The 17,954-nt window shown below is 54.9% G+C and overlaps 1 protein-coding gene across 1 annotated transcript in view; it reads left to right on the forward strand.

The window, feature by feature from the left end:
- The window catches only part of COL27A1 (collagen type XXVII alpha 1 chain), a 148,385-nt gene that overhangs the window by 115,755 nt on the left and 14,676 nt on the right, over positions 1-17,954 (forward strand). Inside the window, exons 38-56 of the mRNA XM_081574904.1 lie at positions 234-287; positions 400-507; positions 1,705-1,758; positions 2,737-2,790; positions 7,055-7,111; positions 7,280-7,333; positions 8,083-8,136; positions 8,421-8,474; positions 9,323-9,376; positions 9,460-9,567; positions 10,062-10,169; positions 11,014-11,121; positions 12,823-12,876; positions 13,364-13,426; positions 13,969-14,022; positions 14,165-14,200; positions 14,305-14,322; positions 14,536-14,571; positions 14,840-14,866. Of these exons, the coding sequence (XP_081431030.1) occupies positions 234-287; positions 400-507; positions 1,705-1,758; positions 2,737-2,790; positions 7,055-7,111; positions 7,280-7,333; positions 8,083-8,136; positions 8,421-8,474; positions 9,323-9,376; positions 9,460-9,567; positions 10,062-10,169; positions 11,014-11,121; positions 12,823-12,876; positions 13,364-13,426; positions 13,969-14,022; positions 14,165-14,200; positions 14,305-14,322; positions 14,536-14,571; positions 14,840-14,866 (1,155 nt within the window). The remainder of the gene's footprint in view (positions 1-233; positions 288-399; positions 508-1,704; positions 1,759-2,736; positions 2,791-7,054; positions 7,112-7,279; positions 7,334-8,082; positions 8,137-8,420; positions 8,475-9,322; positions 9,377-9,459; positions 9,568-10,061; positions 10,170-11,013; positions 11,122-12,822; positions 12,877-13,363; positions 13,427-13,968; positions 14,023-14,164; positions 14,201-14,304; positions 14,323-14,535; positions 14,572-14,839; positions 14,867-17,954) is intronic.

The following is a 17,954-nucleotide window of genomic DNA, read 5'->3' on the forward strand; positions in this document are numbered from 1 at the left end:
GATTGTCAAGCCCAGGACTGTCATCTCTGTGAGGCCAATACCACCCCTGCTCCTACTTGGCAAAGATGTAGATCACAGGAAGTATGCTGATGCTCAAGGTCACATGCTTGAGCGGAGAATCAGTTTGAGCCCAGGCAGTCCGCCTCGAGAGCTAGTGCTCTGAAAATCTGTGGATCTGCCTCAGTTTCCTCTCATTGCTCATCTTTTTCTCTCTTCCCCTCTTTTCCTTTCAGGGTCCTGAAGGAAAACCAGGGAAGCAAGGCGAGAAGGGCCGGACGGGAGCCAAGGTAGGGACCCCCCCTCCTCCCACCTGAATCGGCCATGTGCCTGCCCCCTAGCTCCCGCCCTCCCCTCCCCTCTGCAGACACCTGGTGATACCCTGTCTCTCCTCCACTGCAGGGTGCCAAGGGCTACCAAGGGCAGCTGGGTGAGATGGGCGTCCCTGGAGATCCTGGACCCCTTGGCACCCCAGGCCCTAAAGGGTCCCGGGGCAGCCTGGGACCAACGGTGAGAACTCTCTGGGTGGCTGGGGTGAGGGTCATGGAGCCAAGTGCAGAGAGGAAAGCATTGCCCGCCTCACTTTGTGTCTGCCCCCCCCAGCCACATCTTTGGAATCATGGATCCCTTTGGGGACCTGCAGAAGCGCTCGCCCCTCCCCCTGTAAAGTACATACAGCACAGAATTTCTTGCCATTTGAAGGGGGTCTGTGGATCTTCTGAAGCCCTTTATAATCCCTGATTATTAAGTCTTGCTGTCGGGGTGTAGGGAGGGGACCAGACCCTTGGGGGTATTTTTATTGGACAAGGACTTTTCCCATTGGAAATAGATTCATGGGGGGGCAAGGCAAAGCTACTGCAGATCCCCGGGTGACCCTGAGGGTGGTCCAGCCCATCACTGGCCTGCCCTGAAGGAAGGGCCCCTTAAGGGTTTGATCGCTGCAGCAGGAGGAAGACCCCAAGAGGAAGCGAGGGAAGGGAGCAGACAAGGCTGACGCGGCATCTCTGAGCTGCCGATAAACAGCTGTGCCGGTTTGTGGCATTTGCAAGATTCCATGGTGTAAATGCTCCCACGGTAGCCAATTTCCAGCTACCAGCATGATGTCACTGAATGCAGACTTGGAGGGGATGTGTGAGAAAGCTCCATTTGCTGGTAGAGTCGGTCTGTATCCCCAGGGTTTCACATCCACGGGGGGTCCTGGAGCTGTTCCCCTGCAGATACTGGCTACCCAGGGATAACAGTGTTTCTGCCACACAGATTCAATCAACAGAAATATCCTCATGAGCATAGATAACAACAAAATGTAGTAAAATAATTAGGAAGGGATGAGTTTGGGATATTTATCATCTGTGTTTTTAATTTATAATTGATTTATCTGTAAGTTCATATAATTTAACTTTTCATCATGGTTTTGTTTAATAATTGGCTCACAAAATTGGGGAAAATTTAGCAACTGGCTCTCTAAACCACTGGAGCTGGAAGAGGGAAGGGCTGGGGGAAGAGGAGTGCTCCGGAGAGCCGCTTGCTTTCCACCTCGGTCTCCGGACTTTCCACCTCGGTCTCTCAGTCTCAGTCCGAGTCCACTGAGCAGAGTGGACACGCCAAGCTGCTGGGCTGAACTGGGTGGGAGCCTGTGGGAGAGTCAGTGTCCGCGTTCCTTCTGTGAGAGTCACACTGGATACCAACGAGGGTCTTCTCCCTTCACAGGGTGTTCCAGGACGGATGGGGGCCCAAGGAGAGCCGGGACTGGCTGGTTATGACGTAAGGAGATCTCACCTCCCCGCTTTCTGGAACTTTGCCCTGCAGGCCTGGACTCAGGCCGCCTTGGCCGCTGCCCCCACCTCCCAGCCGAGGGCTGGCCCTCGGGCCACACAGATTCATGGTCTCCCTCGCCCCCAGGAACACCTGGGTCCACAGACCACCAGTGGGCCAGACAGGGCTGGGATGAACAGACAGAGACCCCTCCCTGAATCCCTGGCCTCACTAAGTCTTTCTTTCCCATGGTGGGTGCTGCACACACCTCGTGTCTGAACTTCACAACTGCTCTCTGTGGAAGTGGTAGATCGGAGCCTGTTTTTGCATCCGATTTGGCAACCCTCCACCCCCCACCCCGTAGGGGTGGCCGAGCCAAACCCATATTAGACACTGTGGAGGTGAGGCCTCGGAGAGGCAGGCGGCTTGCTCAGAAAGGGAAACTGAGGCTCGGGGAGTCAAAAGAACGTGTGTGCAAGGCCCGACAGCTTCTGAAGCTTGACGAGGGATCAGTGTCTGAAAGAGAAGCAGCAGGGAGAGGAGGAGAGGCACAGGGCAAAGGAGAGGGGAGCTGGAGAGTGGGTGCTGGGAGCCCAAGGTGGGGGTGTCTGCACCTTCGGGTCTCACCCCGGCCTGGGAAAGCCTGCTGAGTTAAGCATTTGCCCCCTGCCTCTGCCCAGGAGGACACACCTAGGGGCTCTCCTGAGATCTGCACCCAAGTTTGCTCCAAGATGCGTGAGCAGAGGCTTCAGCCACTCAAGCAAACACCCCTTAGAGGAGTGTCTGGGACCAACATGGAGTGTCTAGGAGGCCAGTGCTCAGAGAGGCACTGAGCCTGCTTAGAGTCACACAGCGAGTTGGGACAGAGCGAGGACATAATCGCACAGCCCAGAGTATCTCCATCTTTGAGTACTTATCCTTCATCATCTGCTCCTACCGACTCCTCCCGCCCCGTGCTCTCACCCCCTGCCATCTTATTTCTTGCAGGGACACAAAGGCATCATGGGACCCCTCGGACCTCCTGGACCAAAGGGTGAAAAGGTGGGTGTCTGGTCCTGGATGGCAACTGCTTTCTCATGTCTGGGGCTGGTGGGAGCATGTTTTGGGGCCACGGTGGCTGGGCTAGCGTGGGTTCATGGCAGGCTCACCCCTGTTCATACCCTGGCCAACCCAAAGGCCAGTGTTACCCTGGCTATTGCCTTCAGGCAGGAGTCATTAGACCTACATTTAGCACAGGTATCTCGGGTGTCATCTCTGTGCCTGGCACCGGAACAAAAATGGACACGGTTGCTGCCTTTCTGGGCCTTCCAGTTGAGCAGGGGAGATGGACATCAGTGATATAAGGATGCCATCTGTCATCTGTGTGAAGATGGGGGAGCAAAGACTCACTTGTGAATGAGATCACTCGGTGAGAGCCAGGGGAGGGCTTGAGATGGAGAGTGAGAAACACCGGTATTTCAAGGCCAGGAACCTCCCAGGCAGCCGGAAGGTGTGTCCAGGCCCCACCCCTTGGCTCCAGATTCAACAGAAGACAGGAACTGGTAGAACGAACCTCGCTGATGGCCACACACACACACCCCCCCCCACTGTGTAGGTGGGGATGTGGATCCCACAGGTCTGAGGGTCACATTCCAAGGCAGCAACAAGCTGGCCCAGGACTCAAGTCTCTGGGTTCCAGATTAGGGGAGTCCCTCCTTCCTTTCTTCCCTCTTCCCCTGATGGCTCAGCAGGAACAGGCTCCTATCAGGCGCCCCTCACCCCACCCCACCCCACCGCCCACCACAGTCTCTGTGTTCCCGGCTCCCCAAGCCTCCTTTCTTTTGCCAAGTCAGCTCCCCACTAACTACATCCCGCTGTTGAGTGAATCACTCTGGCCTAGCTTGCCATCCAGCTGGCCCCTTCCTCCTGCTTGGAGAAGAACAGCTCTGCAATCGGAGTGGGCCGCAGGCTCTGACACATCCCACAGAAAGCCACGCAAGCCTCACACAGGACCCCGAGTTCCTCCTTAGCCCTCACGGTCTGCCAGGGCTGGTGCAGAAAGGGTTAACACGAAGCCTGAAACAAGAGGGTGCCTTCACTCTGGGTTATCCACAGCCCCAGAAGCAGTCCCTGTGGCTGCTGAGAACTAGATCCTAACCCCAAATCTGCCCTGAGTCTCCTAGGGCCTTGGGAGGGGCCCCAGGATTCCCCAAGCCTTGTTTGCCTCATCTGTGAAGTGGGTGGGTACCTTGGGCACATGAAGCTAAGCAGGACATCACATATACGTCAGCCAGATGCACTTTCTGACTTCTACGGTATTATTTTGAGTTCAATCATTCATCTGCTAACCAACAGATGTTTATGGATTTATAATGGTTATTATAATGATTTAATATTTGGTATGTTCTCATCTCTGAGCTAGGGGCTGTGGAATGATGCCCTAAAGAGCTAGCCGACTCATTGGAAAAAGTCCCTGATGCTGGGAACGATTGAAGGCAGGAGGAGAAGGGGGCAACAGAGAATGAGATGGTTGGATGGCATCACTGACTCAATGGGCATGAGTGTGAGCAAATTCCAGGAGATAGTCAAGGACAGGGAAGCCTGGTGTGCTGCAGTCCATAGGTCACAAAGGGTTGGACACGGATGAGTGACTGAACACCACCACCACGTGAATGAAGAGCCAACTAGTCACAGCAGAATGGCACTAGGGAGGGAGGAAGAGCAGGTTCCTGGGGGAGACCCCCAGAGCAGGCCTCCCGCCCCAGGATGTCTTCATATTCATCACCATGACCCTGGCATGGAGGTGTCCGGGTCCCACTTGACAGGTGGAGAAGCAGAATCTCCCTGACATTCCGGGACTAGCTCAGAATCAGTGTCAGGGACAGGATTCAGACTGTCTGATGCCAGGCCCTGCTTTTCCATTCAGAAACAGACACTTAGATGAACCAATATATTGTTCATCTTGGGGCTTCCCTGGGGGGCATGTGTCTGTCTTCAAAGGCAGTGGCCCGAGGAAATGGGAGATGGGATAAGACCCTGGGGAACAAGGAGAAAGGGGGAATGGGAGGCTTCGTTTCGGGGTGCTAAAAATGCATCCCCAAACTTCAGCTACAATGTGTGGCGGGTAGGGGAGGGGGATATCTGTATAGCTAGCTTTTGGCCCAATCATTGCTTTGATTCTTGTGTGACCTTGGCTAAGACCCTCCCTTCCCTGGGTCTCAGTTTCTTCATCTGTAAAATGGGACCAATGGTGACAGCAGCATAGGTATGTTATATGGATTCTATGAAACATGCCTCACGAAGTGCCTGGCACACAGAACCCACTAGGTAAACACTAGGTAAAGCCCCCCAGTCCAGCTCTCTCCCTTCACAGGAAGACAGAGCCTTGGGACAAGGAGCCATAGAGAGTGGTCAAGGAGGAGAGGGAATCCCTGCTTCTTGAGCCAGCCACCACCCCCTTTCCTGGCTGCAGCTGGCTCTAGGCCTCAGGCCTAGTCTCTCCTGCCTTTGGTCTCTGCCCACAGGAGCCACAGAGGCCCCAGGCCAAGGCGTACGGCTGCCAGGCCCTCGGGCCTTGGGACAGGCTCCAGCCCCTGGGACTGTCCCCTCTCTCCTGACTCTCAGACTTCCCCTTCAGTCCCTGCCAGCAGCCAGGGGGCTTGGAGGTGCCCTGGCTTGAGCCTCCTGCCCAGCAGGTCCCCCCACGGCAGGTGACACTAGTTGTCTGGGGCTAGATCATTCTGAGCCCTCAGGCTCTGCCTACACCTTCCTTGTAGCTGGCACATGGCTGCCAGCCACCCATCCTGCAGGTGGACCAGGGCCCGGGGTGGCCTGCCATGGCCCAAGGACCTTGGCCCTAAACTCTGCTCCACCCCCAGTCTCTCCGACCACCTCTGTGCCACCCACCCTCCCAGCTGTTACCATTCTCAACAACAGCAATTTCCGCAGAGCCTCTTCTCGGTGTGCTGAGCCCTCTGCTCCCTGGGTCATCAGAGCAGCGCTCTGAGACATGACAACCCCATTTTGCAGACGGGAAACTGTCTTATGAGCAAGACCCGCAAGTGGGTGACTGCTGAGTGCCACCTGGGGAGGCTCACGGCCTTCCCTGGGGCTCCCATCAAGAGCTGGAGGTTCATCCTAAAGCAGGTTCTCGGCCCACCTTCTCCCAGCAAGGGTCGGAGAAAGGGGCTCTTTCATTGAGGGCTGAATGGCTAAGCAGCTCACACCACCTCTTGGTGCCTCAGTGTCCTCATCTGTAAACTGGGAGAATAATATCACCTACTTTGTGGGGCTGTTGGCAGAATTCAGCCTTCCCAGGTGGCGCTAGTAGTAAAGCACCCGCCTGCCAATACAGGAGACCTAAGAAACGTGGATTTGATCCTTGGGTCGGGAAGATCCCCTGGAGGAAGGGATGGCAGCCCACTCCAGTATTCTTACCTGGAGAATCCCACGGACAGAGGAGGCTGGTGGGCTGCAGTTCATAGTGTTCAAAGTGTTCTACACAACTGAAGGGACTTAGCACACACCCAACACCAGGAGGATTCATTGAGTGTCTGCGTGCAGCTGTGGTGGTCGGTGCTCACGCTTGCCAGCTGTTGGAATTATTGTCACTGCCTGCTGAGCACCGTACAGGGACTTCTGCATCACTTCATGGAAGCCCCACCACCTTCCGTGGGTATCAGCATTGTCCCCTTCACTGCCCCACTACCCTCCATTTCGAAGCTGAGAAAAAGCTCTGAGACCAGAAGGGCCCTGTTGAAGGCCTGGGCAGCTGGTCCCCTACAGAGCTGGGTGTGACCAAGTCTCTGCTCAGCTACCCTGGCTGACAGCCTGGGAGTGTCAGCCTCGGGTATCCAGCTTGAAAATGAAAGTGACAGTCAGTTCATTGTGCCTGACTCTGAGACCGCAAGGACCATAGCCCACCAGGCTCCTCTGTCCATGGGATTCTCCAGGCAAGAATACTGGAGTGGGTAGCCATTCCCTCCTCCAGGGGATCTTCCTGAGCCAGGGATCGAACCCGGGTCTCCTGCATTGCAGGCGGATTCTTTACCGTCTGAGCTACTACGGAAGCCCCCAGGGAAGCGCAGCATAGGGGAGGGTAAAGAGCAGTGTCCTGTGTTCCGAATTCCTGCTTCCATGCCCGGGTCTGCCTTGGACCCCATGTCTTCCCTTCCCTCTTGGCCTCAGTCTGTCTGTCTGTAACCCTAAGTAGACTGGGTTCTTTATCTCTGATGAAGGCCCTTTTGGCCTCAATGTGGAGTGTCTGGAATTCCCAAAATTCACCAGGAGCAGGAAGTTCGTCTTAATGCTGGTTTCGCGTCCACAGGGGGAGCAGGGTGAGGACGGCAAGGCTGAGGGGCCCACCGGACCACCTGGAGATCGGGTAAGGGCCCCCACCATCCATCCTCTGGACCACTGCCAGGGTGGAGCCCCAAGCCCCAGCTATGTGGGGAGCAGGGGGGAGGCTGCTTGGAGCTCTGCAGAGGGTGTGGCCCAGGAGGCCCAGGTCTGGCACCCCCTGCAATCTTCTGTTGTCGTCCTTCTCATTTAGGGCCCCGTGGGAGATCGAGGAGACCGTGGGGAACCAGGGGACCCTGGATACCCTGTAAGTATCAGAGCTCCTACTTGCCGGCGGCATCGCAAGTGTTGTAAGAGGGCATTCCTTGGCCTCTGTTTCAGGCAACTGGGAATTAGAACAGCCTTCGCCAGGAAATGGGCCCACCCTTCCACCACTAGTGCCCAGGTTTTAAGCACAGCACCATCTCCAAGGACGCAGGGCTCAATTCATACTGAAAGGGGAAGGGTCCGAGATCTTTCCTGAGGGAGGGAGAGGATGGGCGGGGGAGAGAGACCCTCCAGGACCCTCAGTCTCCCCATCTGTGACTGGGAGCAGCTCTCCCAGCAGGAGCAATGAGGACGAGCCACTGAAGGAGCACCAGGCACCCACCCCCACCCCCACCTCCACCCAGGCTCTTCATCCTTCATCCTTGATGGCAGGAGTCCTTTCCGTGATTCATGCTCAGTTGTGTCCGACTCTTTGTAATCCCATGGACTGTAGCCCTCCAGGCTCTTCTGTCCATGGAATTCTCCAGGCAAGTTACTGGAGTGTGTTGCCATTTCCTCCTCCAAGGGATCTTCCCAACCCAGGGATCGAACCCGAGTCTCTTCTGTCTCCTACACTGGCAGGTGGATTCTTTCCCTCCCATTTTGCAGATGAAGAAGCTGAGACTTAGGGGGACAATGGCCCATGGCTAGGAAGAACAAGGGCTTCCTTGGGTCCTCCAGGCTAGAAGTTGCCCTGGCCCCCACTCCCTCCAAGATGAGCCCCTTCACCTGTCTCTCCTTGATTTCCAGGGACAAGAGGGTGTACAAGGCCTCCGTGGAAATCCAGGCCAGCAGGGCCAACCCGTGAGTGGTACTTCCTATCCCATCCCCCTCCTGCCCTGAGAGGGGGGCTGGTGGAGGAGCAGTGGGGGAATTAAAGATCTGGTCTCTTTAAAGCTTAAAGGGACCCACCCTGCGGGAGGGTCTGGGACAGCCCATTCTGGTTTCTCCTGCCCTGACCCTGGGGGCACCCCCAGAGCCTGCACCCCCAAACCCCTCCCCACCCCTCCCCCTCCAGGCGGAGACTGGCCACCCTCCCCGGGAGAGAATCCTGGGGCTGCCTTGCGTCATCTCACCTTGGTTTGCAGGGGCATCCGGGACCCCGGGGACGGCCGGGCCCCAAAGGATCGAAAGGGGAAGAGGTAAGAGACCCGGATGTTCATGGGGAAGGTAGACCCTGGAAAGGGAAAGATCGGCCTAAGCACATAGCACGTGGGAGGCAGCACTGGGGTGCGATGAGAAAGAGAGGGGAGCACGGGGCCCTGCAGGGCGTGGTCCAGCCAAGATTCTTTCAGACGGCCTGAGGGACGGGAGATGACCAGTCCCAATTATAGAGCCTCTGGGAGTGGGACCACCTGCTTGGTTAGCAGCAGGATTGGAACCTCGGGCAGTCAAGATCCAAAGCTGGCCTCACTTTCCACCCCAATGCACTGCAGAAAGAAAACTGGGAGAAGTGAAGTGAGAGCGTGTGGAGGAAGACAGGGAGGGTGACCCTCACGGAGGAATTCGGAGGCGGTGGAGAGGGAATCTCCTGCCTTCACCCAGGCCTCCTGCATCGGCCGCCACTGAGGCTGGGCCAGGGCTGTCTTAATGCCCTCAACTTCCTCCCAGGGGTGCACACACACACTCCTTCTTTCTACTCGCACACAACCCCCCCCCACCCCTCCAGGATGCCCACAACCCTGAGAATCAAACGGACCTGCCAGCCATGGGGCTCAGCTCCTACCAGGACATTGCCAATGCCTGGAGCCTCTGCCACAGGGTTCCCAGTGAGGGCCCAGGGCCCAGAGCAGGGTCAGGGACCACACCTGGCAGGTCCCAAGGCTGGCCTTGACCCTGGGCTTCTGGGTGGGGTTGCTTGGGCCCATTTGCAGATTCAGATGCCGAGGTAGACGGACAGGGCCGAGCCACAGAGGGATCTCCCTCTGGAGCTCCTCAGGTTCTGCGCCTCCTCCAGGAAGCCTCCATCGTGTGCCCCTTGATTTTTCAGGGACCAAAGGGAAAGCAAGGCAAGGCTGGGGCACCAGGACGGAGGGGGATCCAGGTGAGTGGCTCACAGCTTTTCGCTTACCCACCCCACCTCCTGCCCATCCCAGAAACCCTCATCAGCTTTTTGTTTACCCCCAGGGCCTGCAGGGGCTCCCAGGGCCTCGGGGCGTGGTGGGGAGACAGGGCCCCGAGGGTGTTGCTGGACCAGATGGGCTTCCTGGCCGCGATGGTCAAGCAGGACAGCAGGTAAGCCGGACTTGGGGTTAACAGATGGTGTCTCCGTTCGAGATGAGGTGTGTGCGTGGTGGGATGTGGGGTGCCATAGGCCATGGGCCAGGAAGAGCAGGTTTGGGAACTTGGATGGGCAGAACCAGCATATCTAGAAGTTTCCTGGGCAGAACCAGCATATCTAGAAGTTTCCTGCGTGGCCAGTGGCTTCATTCCGTGGTACCTGGACGACGGCCTGTCTCACTGTCTCTCCTCCATGCCAGCGCCCGGAGGGACAACCCCTGTCCAGAGCAGAGAGCTTCTGGTTTTTAAGATCCTTCTCCCCACCCACGAATCCTCAAGTCCTCTTGTCCTGCTGGCCCAGCCATTCTCACACACGGCCTCCATCCCCGAGTCTGACCTCCACTTCCATCAGGGTTCTCCCACGTTGGTGGGTTTTGAAGTCACCCTGCCTGCTTGGCTACCTGTTTCCTGAAACATGAAAAATCCTCCTTTGCCCTCTTTCTTCACAGGGGGAGCAAGGAGATGACGGGGACCCTGGGCCCATGGGCCCCGCTGGGAAGAGAGGAGATCCAGGTGTGGCTGGCTTGCCTGGAGCACAGGGGCCCCCAGGATTCAAGGTCAGACACTTGTTAATCCTCTTATCCGCCCTCCACCCTTTCTGCCTTGGTACTGACTACAGTGCTGACATGGGCACCCATGTCCCAGGGACCATGTGAAAAATGGAGCCCACTTTCTCAGGGGTCCCTCCCCAGGCTTGAACCTGGCTTAAAGGATAGTTAATCCCGGGAGCTGTAATACTGCCCCCTACCAGGCCGTTGAGTCTGTCAACTGTTTGTTGAGTTGTCCGTGGGCGCCCTCTTGTGGGCCTTTGTGGAGCAATGGCTGTTGCTAGCTGCTGGGACCCTCCAAGGCATCTTCTTAGAAAGTTTCCTTGAATGGTGGGGGAGGCAGTCATGAGGCTGTCTGAGCCCAGGGTTAGACGCTGGAGGGAAGATTGAGATGGATGAATGAGGCAGGGCTCTCACCTTCTCTGAGCCTGAAGTTTAGCTGGAGAGAGGTTGTAACCCTCTATAAAGACACAGGGCAGAGGGGAGAGATGGCCTTGGCCCGTGGAGGATTTAAAGGAGGCAAGAGGGGAGGCGACATTCTAGGCAAGGGGAACAGTGTGAGTGGAGGCAGGGACTGCCTGGCCTGTTTGGGAAGAAACAATGAAGAGGAGAGGTGTGTGAGAGAGAGGGCAGGAAGCGGGCCCTCGATGCCAGAATAAGGAAAGAGACTTTCTTCTTAAGGAGGCTGAAGTTTTGAGCACCCTGCCCCATCCCCAGGCCTACACCTGTTGCCCCAGCAACCAGAGATGTTAACTGACCCGGTGGAATCACTGTTCTGTCTCTCCAGCTGCCCTCCTCATCTCCTAGAGCCATTTTCTCCCTTTGACTGATCATCTTCGTGTATTTCTTTAAGGGTGAAAGTGGGTTACCTGGGCAGATGGGACCCCCTGGCAAACGAGGGACAGAAGGTGGAATGGGGCTTCCTGGGAACCAGGGGGAGCCTGGATCCAAAGGCCAGCTGGTGAGTGAGCCCCAGGGAACACACACGTGCACACACGCACACAGACCCACCAGCCACTTTCCTGCTCTGTAAAAAGCACAGAGCAGCACTCTCCATGCGCACGAGATACCACTCTGCCTCCCCTGAGTCAGGGATGAGGGGGTGGAAAAAAGCTGAGAAGTGAGATATGAGTGGTCCCTTAAGACTGAGGAGAGGCCATCCCGACCAGAACCGTAAGTAGCCTTAAATAACCTTGAATCTGGATTTCCCAGGTGGTGCTACTGGTAAGGAACCCACCTATCCATGCGGGAGACCATAACAGACATGGGTTTAATCCCTGGATTGGGAAGATCCCCAACTCCGGTATTTTTGCCTGGAGAATCCCGTGGACAGAGGAGCCTGGAGGGCTTCAGTCCATAGGGTCACTAAGAGTCAGACATGACTGAATTGACTTAGCACACACACAGCCTTCTATCTATTGGAGAAATTACATCTATAGTTTAAAAACTTCCCACAAAGGTTCAGATGACTTCACTGGCAAATTCTAGTCATTGTTGATGGAAGAAAAATACCAATTCTGCATACACTCTTCCAGAAAATTGAAGGGGAGGGATACTTCCAAACACATGCTATGAGGTTAGCGTTACCCTGATGTCTATGCTAGACAAAGATTACAAGAAAAGAAAACTACAGACCAATATACCTCAGAAGTATAGATACAAAAGTTCTCAATACTGTTTTAGAAAAATCAATCAAAGAATACATTAAAAGAATAGTACGTCAAGATCAAGTGAGATTTGAAACTTCCCTTGTGGTCCAGTGGCTAAGACACAATGCTCCCAATGCAGGGGGCCTGGGTTCGATCCCTGGTCAGGGAACTAGATCCCACGTGTCCCACCAAGAGTCCACATGCCACAACTACAGATCCTGCATGCTGCAACTAAAAATAAGATAAAATCCCATCTGCTGCCGGTAGGAACCAACACAATCAAATAAGGAAAGGTATTTTTAAAAAGAAGGTCAAGTGAATCAGGAAAACCAGATCAGGAACGCAAGGACAGTATAACATTTGAAAATAAACCAATACAATTCACCATACTAACAAGCTAAAATTTGTTGTTCACTCACTCAGTCGTGTCTACCTCTTTGCGACCCCATGGACTGCAGCACACAAGGCTTCCCTGTCCATCACCATCTCCCAGAGTTTGCTCAAACTCACGTCCATTGAGTCGGTGATGCCATCCAGCCATCTCATCCTCTGTCGTCCCCTTCTCCTCCTGCCCGCAATCTTCCCCAGACTAAAATAGAAGATCCAATTAATCATTTCAGTAGATGCAAGAAAAGCAATTGATAGAATCCAACTCCATTTCTGATGAAAATTCTCAACAAACTTGATATAGAAAAAGCTTCCTCAACTTGATAACGGACAGTCATGAAAAATCTATAGTTAATATCATAGTTCTTGGTGAATGATTAAATTCTTTCTCCCAAAGAGCAGAAATAAGTCAGATACCTGTTCATACCACTTCTGTTCAACATTGTATTGGCATTTCTAGCCACTGCTGTAAGGCACCATGTTTGTGAGCCATTCACACTCGTTTGATAGCCTCGAGGTGGAGTGGCTGATATCCCTTCAAGGAGGCAGGCCCGGGGGCCCTGCCAGACTGGCCAGACACCTCGTCTTGGCCTCACTTGCCCCATCTCATCCTGTTCTCCTCATAGGGTGACTCTGGCGAGATGGGATTCCCAGGAGTGGCTGGCCTCTTTGGACCCAAGGTACAGCTTCTCTCTTCCTCTTGGGGTCCTGTCCATCCACCTGCTTGTTCTCTTACTCATTCAACAAATATTTCTTGGGCATTTGCAATGGGGGCTGCAACACAGCCAGAAACTAGCATGAACACTTTGGCTCCCAGCCTCACGTTCCAGCAGACCTGGGTTCTAAGCCCAGCTCCGCAGTTTATCTGCTCTGTGCCTGAGCAAGTTACTTGGTCTCTCCAAGCCTCAGTTTTCTCATCTATAAAATGGGCACAGTAGCAGCAAAGGGTTGTTACAATTAAGGTTAGGCCTATACCATTTAGCACCGAGCCAGCACTCTGCCTGCTGCTTAATAATTATGGACATTTGTTCCTCTTTCTGGATCCTCTCAGGGAAGGCATCTCTTGCTGGGAGGGCAAAGGTTAGGCAGACCCCAGAGGTGGTGGAGCTGCTGGAGCCCTCGCCCAGCAGCCGCCCAGGCACAGCAGCCCTTCTCCACCTCCCGCAGGGTCCCCCAGGAGACATTGGCTTCAAAGGCATCCAGGGCCCTCGGGGGCCTCCTGGCTTGATGGTGAGTCCTCTCCCTGTCTGTCCCAGCACGGTCAGTCATCCGAGGCTGGCCAGCCATCAGCTGGGTGACATCACCCTTCCTGTTCCTTCAGTCTTGAGCCCTCTCTACCGACTGTCTCCACTCCTGTTTCTACACCTTTTCTTAACATTTATTTTTTAATTGGAGGATAATTGCTTTACAATGCTGGGTTTGTTTCTGCATACGATGTGAATCGGCCATAAGCATACATATGTCTCCTCCCTCTCAAACCTCCCTCCCACCCCCTACCCGGTTTCCACACCTTTGCTCGTGATGTTCCTGCCAGCTGGGCTGCCATCTTTCCTGCTTTCACCTGCTCCCGTCGCCCACCAATGGTCCACCCCAACACACATCACATGGGCTCAGCAGACACGCGGCCTGGCCCCACCTGGGGAGGTCTCCCTTCCATCTCCTGGGAGCCTTCAGGCTGCCCCCTACCCTCCTGTCCCGGTGACTCTGTTCCCCAGGCACTCTGTTCCCCAGGCACTGGGACAAGGACACACATGCCTTTCTCTGCCCTTTAGGGAAAGGAAGGTATCATCGGGCCCCTAGGAATCCTGGGACCTTCAGGACACCAGGTATGTGCAGGGAGCTGGCCAGAAAGACCGCTGGGGCCAGACTGTCTCTGTGACCTCGAGCCAGTCTGAGTCTCAGTTTCCCCATCCAGGCGGTGGGGCTCCCCCTCTGAGTCCCCTCTCACTGGGCCATGGTTTCTTGCAGGGTCCAAAGGGCAACAAAGGCAGCCGAGGGGACTTGGTGAGTGGACGGGCTGGTGGGCTGTGTGGTGGGGGGGGGTCAAGGGGGTGACACAGCTCAGCCTGCTCCTCTAACCCTGTCTCCCTGCTTCTGTCCCCCTCCAGGGATTGCAAGGTCCGAGGGTGAGTGGGCTGGGGTGTGAGGGCTGGGGGGATGGTGGAGTTGGGGGCGGGGGGTTGGGGGGCAGGCACTCTGGGCTCTCCTGCCCGTGACCAGTCATGTCCTGGGACCTCGGTCTGTATGGCCACAGCGCCTGGGTCTCAGGGGGAGGCCTGGGCTGGGTCGGGGGTTGAGAGGCCTCTGAGCAGGGTCTCACTGTTCTCCTCTTCCTCCAGGGTCCTCCCGGTCCCAGAGGGCAGCCCGGCCCACCGGTAGGTAGTATGTGCTCCCCTTGAAGTGCAGGGCAGCAGGTGGGGTTCCTTTGACTGAGACCCCAGGCTGTGTTGGCGGCCTTCACAGGACTGGCCTCGACTTCACAGGCCAGGCCTCCGGGAGAGTACAGCTCAGCCCAGGTGGCGCCAGGCAGAGACCAGGGTGGTGGGTTCTCTCATACCCTGAGAGCCCCTCCGTCTCCTGACAGCCCACGGGACTGCAGCTCACAGTCCCCATCAGACACAGACCCAGCCTCTTCTTTTGCAGGGTCCTCCAGGGAGCCCTATCCACTTTGTAAGTTGGAGAACTTTCTCTTTGGTTTACTTGGAGTAAGGCCTGGGGTGTGGTGGGGGAGGGATGACAACAGACCCCTCCCTGGCCCAAGGCTGCCCACCCCCCATCCTACATCACTCCTTCCTGAACCCTGGACCCTGCACCGAGGGGCAGGAAACCCAGGTATTAGCCAGAATGCACCCCGGACAGTGGATCCAGGAAGACCTCCCTCCGCTGGCTCCGGGGTCCTGTTGATCCACTCTGTGCCGTTCCACTGACAGATCTTTAAGGTTCTGGTACTGATTCCAACCTATGTGTGTTGGGAAGGGAGCTTCCCCACACCAGTGAGCAATTTGGGGGACACTAGCTGCGTGTCCTAGAATTTAATTCAGTCCTGACACTACTTGGAGTCAGCATCAGATTGCACAGGTTGAGGGCTCAGTCCTACAAGATCCCTGCTGGCTCCCCCCAGGATCCCACACCTCCCTCCCTCACCCCACTTCCCTGCCTCGCTTCCGATGCCAGTGGCAAATCCGGTGTTGTTTGTGCTTCTGACCGACTAGTTATACATGAAAAGTTCCCACCAGGCCCTCCTCAGCATCAGTTAATTTGCTAGGGCAGCTCACAGAACGCAGAGACACATTCTATGTACCAGATTAGTGGCTTATTATAAAAGGCTGTAACTCACACATGTCATTTTGGACTTCCCTGATGGCTCAGTGGGTAAAGAATCCACCTGCAATGCAGGAGACACAAGAGATGCGGGTTTGTTCCCTGGGTTGGGAAAATCCCCTGCAGGAGGAAATGGCAGCCCACCCCAGTATTTTGCCTGGAGAATCCCATGGACAGAGGAGCCTGGCGGGCTACCTTCCATCGAGGTGCAGAGAGTAGGACACGACTGAGCACACGCACAGAGGAACAGCCAGGTGGAGGCTGTGCATCATCAAGCAGGGCATGGGGACGAGCGTGAGCTTCCATGTCCTCTCCGAATCTCCGCCTGTTCACCAGCCTGGGAGCCCTCCGAATCCAGTCCTTTTAGGATTTTAGGGAGGCTTCATTACACAGACATGATTGATTAAATCATCGACAATCGGTGGTTGACTCAACCTCCAGCCCCTCTCCCCTCCTTGGAGGCTGTGAGACTGGTAATTGAAAGTTGCAACCCTCTGATCACATGGTTGGTTCCAAAGACCACCAACCCCCATCGTTAAGTTACTTAGGAGCTTTCCAAAAGTCACCTCATGAACACAGCAAAAGATACCCTATTTCAGAAAATTCCAAGGGTTTTAGGAGCTCTATGCCAGGAACTGGATTGAAGACCAAGTATAGATTTCTTATTACGCATCACCACACGACACAGTCCTTCCAGCCCAGATTCTGAGTCCAAAGAGGGTCAGGTAAGGTTGCAGGTTGGGCCCCGGTGGTCCTCCCCGGCTTGAATGAAAACACATCCCCACCTCACAAGCCCTCTGGCAGTCTGTCCACATTTGACCATGGTCCTGGTTGACTGTTAGAAGCAGGCCCCAACCACATCCCAGGGAATGGCCAAGGCGAAGGACTGCATGGAGAAGGAGCCCCTGGCCACGAGCAGCTTGAATCCCTGCTTTTCTGTCCTCACTGTCCATCCCTCTGTCTCATCCACAAAACTAGAATGACAACCGTGGCCTCTTCCTCTACATCCTTCCTTCCTCAGTAAGGAAGCAAGCTAGGAGGAAATTAAGACATCTAGGAAAAGACTTTTCCCTCTTAAAAAAAAAAGGAAAATGAGAGGATTTTGATTTTTTGAATAATAACTAATAGATTCAATGCTTGTTATATGCCATATAGCATTCATAGTGCTTTTCTGGAATTCTCTTGTGGTCTGGTGGTTAGGACCCCATGCTTTCACTGCTGAGGGCTCAGGCTCAGTCCCTGAGCCCTAATCGGGGAATTAGGATCCCTCAGGCTGTGTGGGGAGGCCAAAAAAAAAAAAAAAAGAAGTGCTTTTCATGCATTTTGCTATTAAGTCACTAAGTCGTGTCCAACTCTTTGCAACCCCATGGACTGTAGCTTGCTAGGTTTCTCTGTCCATGGGATTTTCCAGACAAGAATACTGGAATGGGTCACCATTTCCTTCTCCAGGGGAACTTCCCTACCCAGGGATCAAACCCAAGTCTCCTATGTCTTCCTGCATTGTAGGCAGATTCTTGAAATCATTTATTCCTCTCAACAGTTGAGTTTTATTATCATGCCCATTTTCAGGATGAGAAAACTGAGTTTAAGCAACTTGCCCAGATTGTACAGTTAGTAAGCTGCAAGGCTTGGGATCTGAACTTGAGAAGGACTGCCGGAGTCCTGGCTCCAGACCCCAACTCTGGGGCTTTACTCACCGTCAGATCTTCCCCCCTTCTCTATTTTCATGGTGAGATCGTGCAGCTCTGCTTCTGGGAAGCCCAGTACCAGGGTTGGAGATGCAAGTGGAAGTGAAACAATTATAGTGCAAACCAAAGGGGAGACCCCAGGGCTGTGGGAATGTAGAAAGAGGGGTCCACCCCCAGCCTGGGGGCAGAGGCATCAGGAGAGAGTTCCTATTGCAGGGTGACATCTATAGGATGTGTGCAGGGCAGGGTTTCTCACCCACAGCGCTGTGGACATTTGGAGCCAGATGATTCTTTGCTATGAGCGATTGTCTTGTGCATCGGAGGACGTTTAGCTGCAGCCTGGCTTCCACCCACTACATCCCAGTAGCACCGCCTCCTCCAGTTGTGACAGCCCCTGAAGTCTAGAGATATTGCCAGATGTCCTCTAGGGGGCAGCACCACCCCTGGCTGAGAACCACTGGAATAGTAGATGGAATGATGGAGGAAGGGAACAGGCAATGGGAGCAGCCTGTGCAACGGCTCGGTGGCTAAATAGAGCATGGTACCCAGGAACTGAGAAGTGCAATAGTGTGTCTGGTGCACGGAGCACCCGTGGGAGACAGAAGAGAAGCAGGACCAGAGAACACAGCACGCAGACCATTTCGAGGAGTTTGGACTTAATCTTGGGGGTGACAGAGTGCTATGGAAGTGCCTGGAGGAAATTAGTGGAAGCATCTGTTTGCAAGGGGAGGAAGAACAGAGTTCCCCAG

The sequence above is a fragment of the Giraffa tippelskirchi genome, chromosome 1 (genome assembly GCF_054371585.1).
Source record: "Giraffa tippelskirchi isolate mGirTip1 chromosome 1, T2T-mGirTip1v1.2.pri, whole genome shotgun sequence".
NCBI lineage: Eukaryota > Metazoa > Chordata > Mammalia > Artiodactyla > Giraffidae > Giraffa > Giraffa tippelskirchi.